This window comes from Protobothrops mucrosquamatus, unplaced genomic scaffold (genome assembly GCF_001527695.2).
Source record: "Protobothrops mucrosquamatus isolate PMUCROS unplaced genomic scaffold, P.Mucros_1.0 scaffold682, whole genome shotgun sequence".
Taxonomy (NCBI): Eukaryota; Metazoa; Chordata; class Lepidosauria; order Squamata; family Viperidae; genus Protobothrops; species Protobothrops mucrosquamatus.
The window spans coordinates 1,068,564-1,080,988 of NW_015386969.1; the positions used below are offsets into that span (position 1 = coordinate 1,068,564).

At 38.9% G+C, this 12,425-nt stretch overlaps 1 protein-coding gene across 1 annotated transcript in view; it reads right to left on the reverse strand.

The window, feature by feature from the left end:
- Nucleotides 1-2,414: 2,414 nt before the first annotated feature.
- The window catches only part of RIPOR3 (RIPOR family member 3), a 57,694-nt gene continuing 47,683 nt past the window's right edge, over nucleotides 2,415-12,425 (reverse strand). The window contains exons 17-21 of the mRNA XM_029284525.1: nucleotides 11,018-11,176; nucleotides 8,982-9,184; nucleotides 7,169-7,252; nucleotides 4,936-5,026; nucleotides 2,415-2,558 (exon numbers count right to left, since the gene is read on the reverse strand). Coding sequence (XP_029140358.1) covers nucleotides 2,458-2,558; nucleotides 4,936-5,026; nucleotides 7,169-7,252; nucleotides 8,982-9,184; nucleotides 11,018-11,176 — 638 coding nt within the window. The 3' untranslated portion in view covers nucleotides 2,415-2,457. The remainder of the gene's footprint in view (nucleotides 2,559-4,935; nucleotides 5,027-7,168; nucleotides 7,253-8,981; nucleotides 9,185-11,017; nucleotides 11,177-12,425) is intronic.

The following is a 12,425-nucleotide window of genomic DNA, read 5'->3' on the forward strand; positions in this document are numbered from 1 at the left end:
TCACTCCTAGAAGACTGTTCTAGAGAATATTAGCCAGTAAGGCTGAATGCAAAATTGAGGGTCTAAACTTGGCAAGACTCTTCCAGTATAATATATGGGGAATGGTGGATTTTTTTAAAAAAAAACAAACACTTTTAAATAGATTGGTATGGTAGTTAAAGGTAGTAAACTAAAAGCTAAGATAATATGAGTTTTGGTCCAGCTTAAGCATGAAATCAACTGGGTGATTTTAAGACAAGCCCCCCCTCTCAGTATTAGGAAGAAAGTATGGCAACCTATTTCTGAAAACATGGCCAAGAAAACTATAGACTTGTCCCTGCAGTCATCAAGAGTCAAAAATGACCAACACTTTTTCACTGCCATTGTTTAGCAGGGCCACCACCAAAATTTATTGGTCTGAAGGGGAAATTTTTATTAAAACTGCTATGTAATACATAGAAATAGGTTTAGCCCAATAAAAATAAAAACAAAGGAGCCAATCTTGAAACATTGAGCTGCATGTGAAAATATTATGGCCTGCCCAGTTCATGCAATAGTTTCCATTCATTGCAGCTTCCCCGCTAAGTAGCTAATTACCATCTCTTCTCCAGCACCTTAAAGTCAAACAAATTCACCCAAATGAAATTGACTCTTCTCTGAAACTCTCATTTCATTTTGTTGTTGAATGTTCTGTAAATGACCACTTGAAAATGAAAATCCTTTTCAGATATTTTAATAAAATCTTCTTTAAAAAACTGAATATTCAAACTAGTTTTAGCAATAAATACTGGAAAATACAGAGCAAAATACACTGTATAAAAGAATTTTGATCAGGTGATGAAAACCTACTTGTACATTTGGTATGGTCAACCATTATCAGTCAAAGGAAAACAATATTGTGCATTCAAATCCTTCGTGCCTGTTTACTCAGTACCAGGTATTGCCAAGATCAATGAAAACATTATAAATATATATTTCAGGTGACCACTAGAAGGCATTTAAAAATGGTTTTTTGTTATTGCTTCCAAAGGAGCCTTAGAAACAGAATGGGAGGGAATTGTTTTTCTTTTGTATCCCATGTATTATTACTTATTGCATACAACCATTTTAAACTGCATTGACAGAAACAAAGACATAATTTCAATTTATCTATTCAAATCTTCGGGAGACAATAATTAATGTTGTATTCAATTACATGAATGGAAATTTCCACTCAATAGGTGGATAAGTAACTCCCCCTTTTTACGATCCTGTAATTCCTTAACTTGGGGTAGAATTGGAGTGACTGGATGGAGCTGAATGTTTACTGACTGGATACCCTTCAACACCAATAGCAATAGCACTTAAACTTATATACAACTTCACAGTGTTTTACAGCCCTCTCAAAGCAGTTTACAGGGTCAGCATATTGCCCTGACAATCTGAGTCCTCATTTTACCGACCTCCGAAGGATGGAAGGCTGAGTCAATCTTGAGCCAGTCAGTATTGAACTCCTGGCATTGGGCAGAGTTAGTGTGCAATGCTGCATTCTAACCACTCTGCCACCACAGCTCTTCAAATAGTTGGATAAATAGAAATAGGAAATAGGTGCAGTGGGGACAAGGAAGGAGGGAGGAAGGAAAGGGCTGTCAAAAATGTGAACATGGTAATATCTTAAATGGAAGCTACAGGGATGACCAACAACTATTTGTAAAGCTCCAGTCTCAGTCCACAAATCCAAGAATTTTATGTCGAGTTTTAATCTATGTGGAAAGTTCTGTCTGCTTTGTGCAGATGATACAAATAAAAACAAGATACACTTCAATAATCCAGTTGCAGCCACCATGCTAATTTTTTTAAAAACTTTGCAGATGCCCTTGTCCCCAAATCAAAGAATGAGAGATACTTTGTGGGAGGAGGACAGGGGAGATGTGTTTGCCCTAGGATGTTTTATGTAAAAAGTGGGGGAAACGTCTAAAATTTTTGCCTTAAAGATGCCTTAAAAGTTGCCTCAACTTTTGCCTTAAAGTCTCTGTGAGATCTGCTCCAAAGGAAAAAGGCCACTAGACGGCAACCACAAGTTAATTTGCTGCATTGAGCTAATTATTTTAGAACTTTACATTTGAAAAATCTTGGTCTACAAGAATTAAATGAATAAATATATATAAAATAGTCTGCCTCCTCTTGTGTCAGAGAAGATAAATATTTGTCTTGAATGGAAACCAAAGGGGGACACCTAACAATTAAAAAAAAGAAGCTTCTCCAATCTCATTCCTCAAATCCAAAAATGGTGTTTTGGGTTTCACTATACATCTTCAGCACCCAAATATAGTGCAAGTGTAATATTAATTATATTTAAGACACTAGAATGTGGATGCTTAAAAATATTTGTAGTTATGGTTTGTTACGTTTTCCAATGGCCTTCAATTTTTCTTTTTTCTTGGAAGACTCCTTTCTACTGTAGCATCTAACCCTTGGTTCCTCCTTTGAAGTTCTTGTTCAGAATATTGTAATTTCAATGTCAGCTTCTTGATACATAGCCTCTCTTAGATCACAGCATATTTTGTCCATTTTTTCAAAAGCCAATCTTCCCTTTTCTCCTGCAAAGAAAAACAGAAAGTAGCCATGACTGATACAACTGTGTTGGGAATGGCAGTCCACCTTCTCTTCAGGCACCAATGGTCCTCCTCTTTCCAGATACTCAATAGCTATCTTTGCTAAGGAGAGATGTTCTTGATCACGTATAGACGGAGGCTGCTCCAGCCCTTCCCTTTACTGGAGTGTTTTATTTCAGTTTATTGATGTATGAAACAAATGTGTATGGTCAACCATCTAAGCAGAGGAACTCTGGATGGTTAGCAAAGATACAAACATGAAACATAATCTAGACCAATCACACATTACTGCACAAATGCCAGTACCAACTGGACCTGGCTGGAAACTTAAGTCTTCATGGCTTCCCAGAAGACCAACAAAGTTGGGGGTCACCCATATTTCCTAAGAAAGGCTGTTCTAAGTCAAGAGAAAGGCAGATAGCAAGCCAAGAATTAAACTGCAGCTTTGTACTGTGTTTATTTTCTAGGAATGCTGATGCTGGCTCCAAAGTTATTCTTGGGAATAAATCTGGCACATCAACTCCTCACTGACTTTTAAATCTTTTTTAAAAAGTGAAGTCAGGTGGAATAGAGAACCTGATGTTAGCCAAGAAGTTATTTGCAAACATTAGGCACAATATACCTAGTAATTATAGTATTTCTCAAACTGGATAATTTTATAAAGTTCAGTAAGGAGTACATGGTTTTAAAAGGAAGTTAAGAAAATGACTTCAAGTGACCATCCAAAGCAAATTTCTGGAGAAAGCCCATAGATTAATTCCATAAATTTGCAACTTCGTTTCAGTTGCTCTTCTAGTGGTACATATAAGTAGTTCGGGTTATCCAACTTCCTTCACTCTTGCTATCAAAAGAAGCCAAACCATCAATTCTCCTTTCTTGAATCTGTTAAAACAGATAGATGAAAGGTGGGGAGTAAATCCCATAAATAAATAAAAAGTTATCTGGTTGGATGAGCAAAGCTGATATTTCCCAATATATTTTCACAGTTGCTGAAGCATTTAGTTCCCCATTTCTATATTAGTGAATAGAAGGCTGTTTGTGTTTTCTTTCTAGCACCAGTTGCGCTAAGACAAAATAATTCCTATATGTTGTCAAAATATCATATCATTTGTGAACAAGATCAGGCCTACTAGAATGGCAGAAGTCGACCAGGGCATCGAGGAAAGAAGGAAAATTTGTGAGCCTCCATATGTTAGTGGACCACAGACCAAATACCATCAAACTTGACCACAGACCATATTGTGAGAGAGGGGTAACATTTATCAAATTGTGATAAATAAAATAATAAAGCAGGGGTGCCCAGTGTTTGAATTGGGCCCTCTCTCTAAATGACTTCCTGTGAGGTAAAGACTAGTACTAAACAACCAATTAGCCAAACTAATGAGGTTCCTTGCTGTGTCCTCTAACTTGGTTGTATAGTCTCCACCATTATAGCTTCCTTCTGACTCTTTTTCTGTAGAAATAAATACTCTTCCATGAAAGCAATGGATTGCAACCTCCTAGTACTTTGGTTTTCTAAATGTCTTCAGTGCGTTTATGAGGTCCAGAACAATGTTTGGGATTAGAGAGTTAACAACCACAACAATGTTGCTTCACAGCATGTTTGCTTCCCATTTACTTTTACACATAAGAATTTTAAAGTGGAACTTGGAGCATGATTCGGCAACAGAGGCGATGGCGGACAGAATTTTAGATTTGGCATAAGAAAAAAAAGATATTTAAAAAATGTGATTCAATGGCAATAGGCAAGCCGGTTCTTTAGAGCAAGCGATATTTACATTTTGGTGAAACATCCACTAAAAAGATCAATTCTACAAGCTCCACTTCTTTTACTTGCTGTTTTATAGGTAATTGTCAGTTAGCTATATCTATTTTAGGTTGCTAAAACCTAAAACTGAACTCTTAATTCCCACAGTAATGTCTTATGTCTAAGGATATTTACCAATGTAGTATGACTGTATTACTATTATACTTCTCATCTTTTCTACTACTGTCTCTTATTGGTATCTTATGATTATATTACTTTGTTGTCTGTATGTACACTGAGAGCTTATGCACCGGAAGCAAATTCCTTGGGTGTCCAGCCATACTTGGCCAATAAAGAATTCTATTCTATTCCATTCTATTCCATTCCATTCCATTATTTTTAGGTCTATAAAGCCAAGGACTGAAAACCTTTGCAGGTCTATAAAGCAAAGGAAAATTGAAGTAAAATCATAAATCTAGTCATGGTTTCACTTAGTGATCTTTCACTTCATGACAGAGTTGCCATTTTCATTTGTGATCACTAAATGAGGACTACCTGTACTTGCTATTCATTATCACTCAGAACACCTAAGCAGAGAATCATGAAAGCATTTACCAAATGAAAGTGTTGTTTCTCTGGCAGTGGTCCTCACTTCCTCGGTTTCTGATTGGCACAATGTGGCAATTTGCTCTAGACTTTCAATGCCCTGTTTGATAAAAGAAACATTTTAATAACTCTGTAAGTTACTTCTCCCAATTCTTAACCCCAATTCATCTCTTTGAGAATAGTTCACATCTGGCTTCAGTAAACTGAAATTTATGGCATTCTGTAAAGAAAGGATAGACCAGTATATTTCGATGGAGAATTTTACTTGCATCTTTGTTTTCTTAAGGCTTTGCTTCTGCCCATTCTCCAGATCAGCAAGCTAGACCAATACAATCACCACTCCGGCAGATGAGTGAATCGCCATTGCATGAGGAACAGCCAGAAGCAAGAGGCAATCACATGCTCTTTGTCTATCATAATTTACCAATACAGATAATCCTCCACTTACAACCACAACTGAGCCCAAAATTTCTGTTGCTAAATTTCTGTTATTAAGTCAGTTTTGTCCCATTTTACGACCTTTCTTACCACAGTTGTTAAGTGAATCATTGCAGTTGTTAAATTAGTAATACAATTGTTAAGTGAATCTGGCTTCCCCATCTACTTTGCTTGTCAGAAGGTTGCAAAAGGTGATCACATGACCCTGGGATGCTGCCACCATCATAAATATGAGTCAATTGCCAAGCGTCTGAATTTTGATCACATCACTACAATGATCATAAGTGTGAAAATGGTCATAAGTCCCTTTTTTCAGTGCCACTGTAACTTTGAGCAGTCACTAAATAAACTGTTGTAAGTCAAGGACTACCTGTACATGTTTATCCTGCCTTTTTTATATACAGCTCAAGGGAGGCAAACATACCTAAGTACTCATTCACTCTCCTATTTTCCCCACAGCAACAGTCCTGTGAGGTGGGTTGGGCTGAGAGAGAATGACTGACCCAAAGTTATCCAGTGGGCTTTCATACCTAAAAGGAAATCTCCTGGTTTCTAGGCTAGCACCTTAACACCTACACCAAACTGCCTCAAAGTGTAATGTTATTACTTAAGACAATTCTCCAACTTTGGGGAAGGGAAATGAGTACATTTGGAATTTTGAGGCCATTCTGCGCGAAACAGGAGGGGTGGATGGAAACATTTTCATTCCCAAAATAGCACTAACTTCCCAGAAAGTTACTAATTTTATTCCGACCACTACCTCCTGTTCTTCTCTCTATTCTCCCTGCTTACTTTTTGTCCTTTTTGGATTTGGCCCTCTAAAACAAAACATTGGACTGGAGCAGTTAGATTTGGTTTCTAAGAAAGCCAACAGGGACCCTTTGCCCATATTGCAATGCTAAATTCTGCCGGATTATCAGGAACCATCATTTCAGTGAAGGCTAAACAGTCTGCAAACATCTTGCACAAATATATGCAGTGAACTGGAGCCTGAAAGGTTATTGATTTCCACCAGTGGTGGGATTCAAATATGTTCTCTGTGTGGATGCCACTTCCAGAAGTCCATTCTGGGTTACCGGTTCTGCTGAAGTGGTGGCTGAATCCCACCACTGATTTCCACATGCCACAAAGTCTGCACTGAGGTTACATGTATAACCGGGTAAAACCAGTGAATGGCCTGGTGTCCAGGCCAAAAGATGATCTGATCACAGAATAACCATAAGATCCCAGATCAGGGCAGTGACAGATGTCCCTTAGTGGAGCCCTAGGAGGATTCCAAGGACTGATAACATGTTTTAAATTCTTGGATTTGGACCCCCTCTGCTGGCTGTTGATGAAACCTGTTCAAATAGTCCATTTCACCAAGAATTTTCTAAAGCAGTGTTTTTCAAACTTGGGAACTTTTAAGATGTGTGGCCTTCCAATTCCCAGAATTTTCCAGCCAGCATGGAAAGCAGAGGTTCTCAAATATTTTGGTCTTTTACATTCTTAAAATGATTGAGGACACCAAAGAGCTTTGGTTTACGTGGGTTATATCCAGTGGTGGGATTCAGCCAGTTCGCACCACTTCGGCAGAACCGGTAGCTAATTTTTTGTTGCCCAGGCCCAGCATGGACTTCCGGAAGCAGCATCCACACAGAGAACCAGTTGTTCACATATTTGAATCCCACCACTGGTTATATCTATCAGTATTTACTGTATTAGAAATTAAGACTGAGAAATTTTAAAGTATTTGATTTCATCACTCTCTGCAAGACCACAGTTTGAGAACCACCGGTCTATAGGTTTCTTTAAAAGCACTCACTCTGAGGTTTTTGAGGGCTAGACAAGCGGCTTGCTGTAGTTTCGCATCATCGTTGCTTAAGAGATCTGTGTAAAAAGGAAGAGCCTGTAGTAAAAAGAATGTAACAAGGCTGTTAATATTTCTTCTTAAAAAAAAATACTTTAGCATAAATGCCCTAATCCTGACCTAGCACCAAATAATAATAATAATAATAATAATAATAATAATAATAATAATAATAATAATAATAATAATAATAATAATAATAATAATAATAATAATAATAATAATGAATTACTATTTCAACCTTCCCTGGAACCTCCAGTAGATCAGGTTGGGGGACGAGTCCGTCCTTTGGGATATGGTAAAGCCTGTTTACCGACAGGTCAAAGAAGAATTTTTGAAGGTCACAACCACGTAAGTGGCGAAGACCTCCGTCCAACAAGGTGACCAATTAACAAGATTGACAGTCCTTCAAAGAGGAATCAAGAACGTTGCTTCTCTCTTTGGTTAGTTTCCACCCATTGCTTCTTGTCCTGCCTTCAGGCGCTTTGGAAAATAGCTTGACTCCCTCTTCTTTGTGGCAGCCCACAAGGTGGGTAGGAATAACCACTCCCAGAATTCCCTCCCAGCTGTAATCCTTACACATCTGGAAAGCAACAAGCTGGAAGGGAAAAATTGTAATTTAACAGTCTTAATAAGAATTCTGGGCTTGTATGTGATAATGCTTTTTGTCCTTCCTTTTCAAACAAAAATATAGCATTTCTCAACCTTGCAAACTGGGAGGGAATTCTGGAAGTTGAAGTCCAGACATCTTCAAGTTGCTGAGGTTGAGAAACACCGGCTTTCTTCAATCTGGCTCTACCCTGGAAGACCTGGTCTACAAATCTCTTAATTCCCAGCTCAGCACAGAAGTGGGAAAGCATGGGAACATAATTCACTGCATCTGGGTTAAGGAAAGCCAGCTCAAAGTACTGGGCTTTGAAAGAAGAAGCAAAATTGAATCAACTTTCCTTCAGAAGTTGTGGGCTCTCCATTACTGAAGAGATTGGACAGCTGTTTGTCTGAAATTATAAAGGGTCTCCTGCTTGGAATTGGACTAGAAGGTCTCTTCTAACTCTGTTATTCTATTCTATTTTTGCTTTGTCATGTAGTTCATGAAACTTAACAAAACGCCTTCCCTCGGTTTAGTTTACCTGACCTAGATTACTATAAAAATTATACCTGGAGAGGGAAGTGAGATCTGTAGAAGATAAAAAGAATAAATCACTACATTAAGGACACTTGTTCCATGTGCATAAAGAATACAGGTAGTCCTTGACTTAAAACCACAACTGAGTCCAAAATTTCTGTTGCTAAGTGAGACATTTGTTAAGTGAGTTTTGCCCCATTTGATGACCTTTCTTGCCACAGTTGACAAGTGAATCACACTGAGGTTAAGTTAATAACACGGTTATTAAGTGAATCTGACTTCCCTATTGACTTTGCTGGTCAGAAGGTCATAAAAGATGAACACATGACCCCAGGACCCTGCAACCGTCATCGTTAGTTACCAAGCGTCTGAATTTTGATCACGTGACCATGGGGGATACTGCAACATGGGTAAGTATGAAAATGATCATAAATCACTTTTCTCATTTCGAATAGTCACTAAATGTATTGCTGTAAGTCAAGGACTAGCTGTATCTGTACTGGCTGGGGTTTACATGGCACTACATTTGGAGCCACTGCCATGGACAGACCTTCTGCATACAAAGCAGGACTATAGCTACTGAAATGCACAGAGAAGCATATATTCCCAGGGTGCAGCTAGCAGGAAGGAGAAAGCACCTACTTTTTCCCTGAAATTCCTGTTGGTTGCTGCACGAGAAAGGCACAATGTGGCCGCTTTGCCTATACGATGATTCTCATCAAGCTGCAGGACCGCAAGGAGCCGTAAGGTCTGAGGCAGAGGTTCCAGCTGATTCAGCTGCTTCCCTTTTAGCTTCTTTATTTTCTTCATTCTCCCAGGACGTTGCAGGTCCTCTGTCAATATTACTGGAGGAAAGGAATTCAGCCATAAGTAGAGAGGCTCAAAAAACTATTACTATTGTCAGAGCTGTGACCAAAAAATTGCTTTTAAAAAATGGCAATTCAATCTGAAATCTGAAACCATATGTGGTCTTAGAGTTACCATTTCTGGTCAAGCCATTAGTCCACTATGCTAACTGCTGGAACTAGAAGTATCCTTGCCAAGGAAACAGGCACAAAGGGATCTTTCCAAGCAAACCTAAAACACTACTTCCAAACCTTTGAACTGCAGCATTAGAGGCTGAATCAATATTAAAACATCTCTGTAGATTGGAAGCCCTCCTGCCCCTGTTTCTTTTTCCCTTGTCAGATGCCTCTGGGAATTTCAGAAAAGGGTCCTTAAGACTGTCCTCTTCTGGTTTTATTCTCCAGCAGCAAACCTGAATATAGTCAATTTGGTGTAGTGGCTAATGCACCAGGCTAGAAACCAGAAGACCATAGGTGGTTGAATCATGGCAACTGGACCAACCTTTGTTAAAGAAACCAGAAGACCATAAGTTCTAGTCCCATCCTAGGCACAAAGCCACTTGGGTGACGGTGAGCCAGTTACTCTTGACAAACCATTTCTGAAATCTTGCCAAGAAAACTGCAGGGATTGTCTATTGACTCAAACTCTTATGATAAGTTCCCTCTATAACTGGAATAGTGTACACCCAACATGGCAGGTAGCTGTCAATATCCCATACTGAAGTCAGTGACCCAGTATATTGCAACCTAATGTCCTGACATAACTCTGAACCTCAAGATGGAAATGAAAGAATAGTAACATACTATATATCAAAACACAGGATACCAGATGTCATCCAAACAATTTGTTAACAAGTTAAATAGGTATAAGTTTAATCAATTTGAAAATTATCCAGGAAATCTACATATGCCTCTTTGAGTTCCACAATGGGACAAAGATGGAATGTAAATGTAATAAACAATTTTAACATTACCTTCTCTAAGAAGCCTGTAGGTAATCTAGATCAGATGTCCCCAACCTTTTGGACACCAGGGACCGGTTCTGTGGACAAAGATTTTTCTGCGGACCGGAGGGTGGGGTTTTGCTTGTTTGTGCAGACCAGTTTCTGGCATGGTGCAGCCCAGTACTAGTCCACAGATTGGGTGTTGGGGACCCCTGATCTAGATACTAAAACAGATACATCCCAAAAGATGTTGCTTTTATTTTGTTGAGTACAATCTTAACATTTTCCAGTCTTAGGAATTATCCTCATGGCCTTAAAGCAGTGTTTGGCAATGTTCAGATTAGTGGACTTTATCTCCCATAGTTTCCTAGTCAACAAGGCCAACATTTTGAAAGTCAAAGCTCACACATCTGGAAGTTGCTAAGATTGGGAAACACTTATCTCAGCAATCTAGATTGTTATCACTTTTAAATTCATAGCGTTTGGCCTGATTATGAGACTGTTCTACTTCATCTAGAATCTATCCATTCAACCTGTATGGGTAGAAGGGCATGTTGTGGATTCCCTCCCTCTTGAGATGTGAAGAAAGTAGGGTCTTGGAAACAAGATTCTTGGTCATTGCCTTTCTCTCTGGAGCAGTTTGCTCTGAGGTCAGGACAGTCCCGTTCCTGTTTTCATTTCAAAAGTTCATTAAGATAGAACTTTTCCCAAGATCTTTCAAAGCAAAGCTTGCCACCTAGTTGGAAAAACTGCTAAGTTGGAGTTGGTCATCTAGAAGTAAGAGGATGTTTTAATTTGTACCCAAAATTTGCCATTCATTACTTCAACATTAAGGTTTGGAAATCAACCACATTTTATTTTGGTTCTCCATATCTATCCATTCATTTACCTTCTTTAGCGAATCGGATCAAATATTTTTCCAAGTTGTTTACATGGTGTTTCTCCAGGTAGCTGTAAAACTGGAATAACGTCACAGATTCAGCTGGAAGATCTCTCGAGTTGCCTAATAAAATGCCTCCAACTATCTGTTCCAAGAATACCTGCAAAACTGAAGATAATGGATATGGGCTGAATTCAGTTTTCACCAAAATATATTGATTTATTTACCTATTTCTAAGGTTACAGGCCATCTGTCAAGTTGACTCACAAGGTGCCAAAACCATCTATAGTAATAAACTATAACTTCATGAGCTGAAACACATTATACATTTACATAAATAATTACAAGTGTTAAATTATGTAGCAGCAAGGTAAATATCAATAGCTGCTTACTTGATAGAAAACAATATAATATTAAACTCAGATGTTGCAAAATTAATAAATTACTTACTAAATAGCGTTAGCATTTTTATCAAAAAGGCCAAAGGTATCAAATAAGAGCCCTTCAAAAATAATAATTTTCCAAAGCTGATCTTTTGCCAAAAAACATAACAGGAAGCTACAGCACCGAATATAATAAGATTCCACAGTTCAACCCTGAGTTTTATATATATACAGTACAGTATATATTCCCTTCTCTTGGAATACTATTAATAGAATACTATTAACTATGAAGTAGGGTGGTTTGAAGGAGCTGGCTATCCTGAAATGGCATGCAGATTGGAAAAGGATCCATGGCTTCTACAAGTCCAAATTTGCCTGCAAGAGTAGAGCTCAGCTACACCATTTTGTGTGTGGGAACCACAGGGCTTGCCAGGGCTTGCTGGGTGCACCACGGCATGGTTCTGCAGCCCTTGCTTGCTCTTCCTGGGGTCACACCACTACTTGTACCATCAATTGCACTGCATTTGCCCCCATCACGCTGCCCTGTAGGCAGTGACATAGCAGGCTCTGCTGGGTTCCTTTACACACATGATGCTCAGCACAGTTGATCTGTTCCACCCTTGGACCTTCTGTGGCATGCCCAACAAGAAGGCAGCTCACTGCACAGTGCTTTGATCCCTGCCTCCTCTTTGCCTGACAGCCAGGATCACAAGTAGACAGGTGGTCTCTATCTGCCAGCTGCCACTTGCCTTGTTGCACAGGCTGAAATGAGGCACAGGAGCTTCCCAGAAGTTCCTGCAGTGAGTCACTTTGTTGCTTTGTATGCTGGGAAGGGCAGGGATGGTTTCTCTGTCCCACTAAATGCCTTTGGATGAGTATGAAACACCTTGCTCTTCATAGGATTCTCTATGAACAATTTTTCTTACCCAACCAGAGATGAACACCACCCCCTAGGGTGGAAACGACTGGAGAGGGGAAATCTTTACTTTGACCTTTAAAGTGGCACAGAGAAAGGGCAAAAGCATAGCAATAAT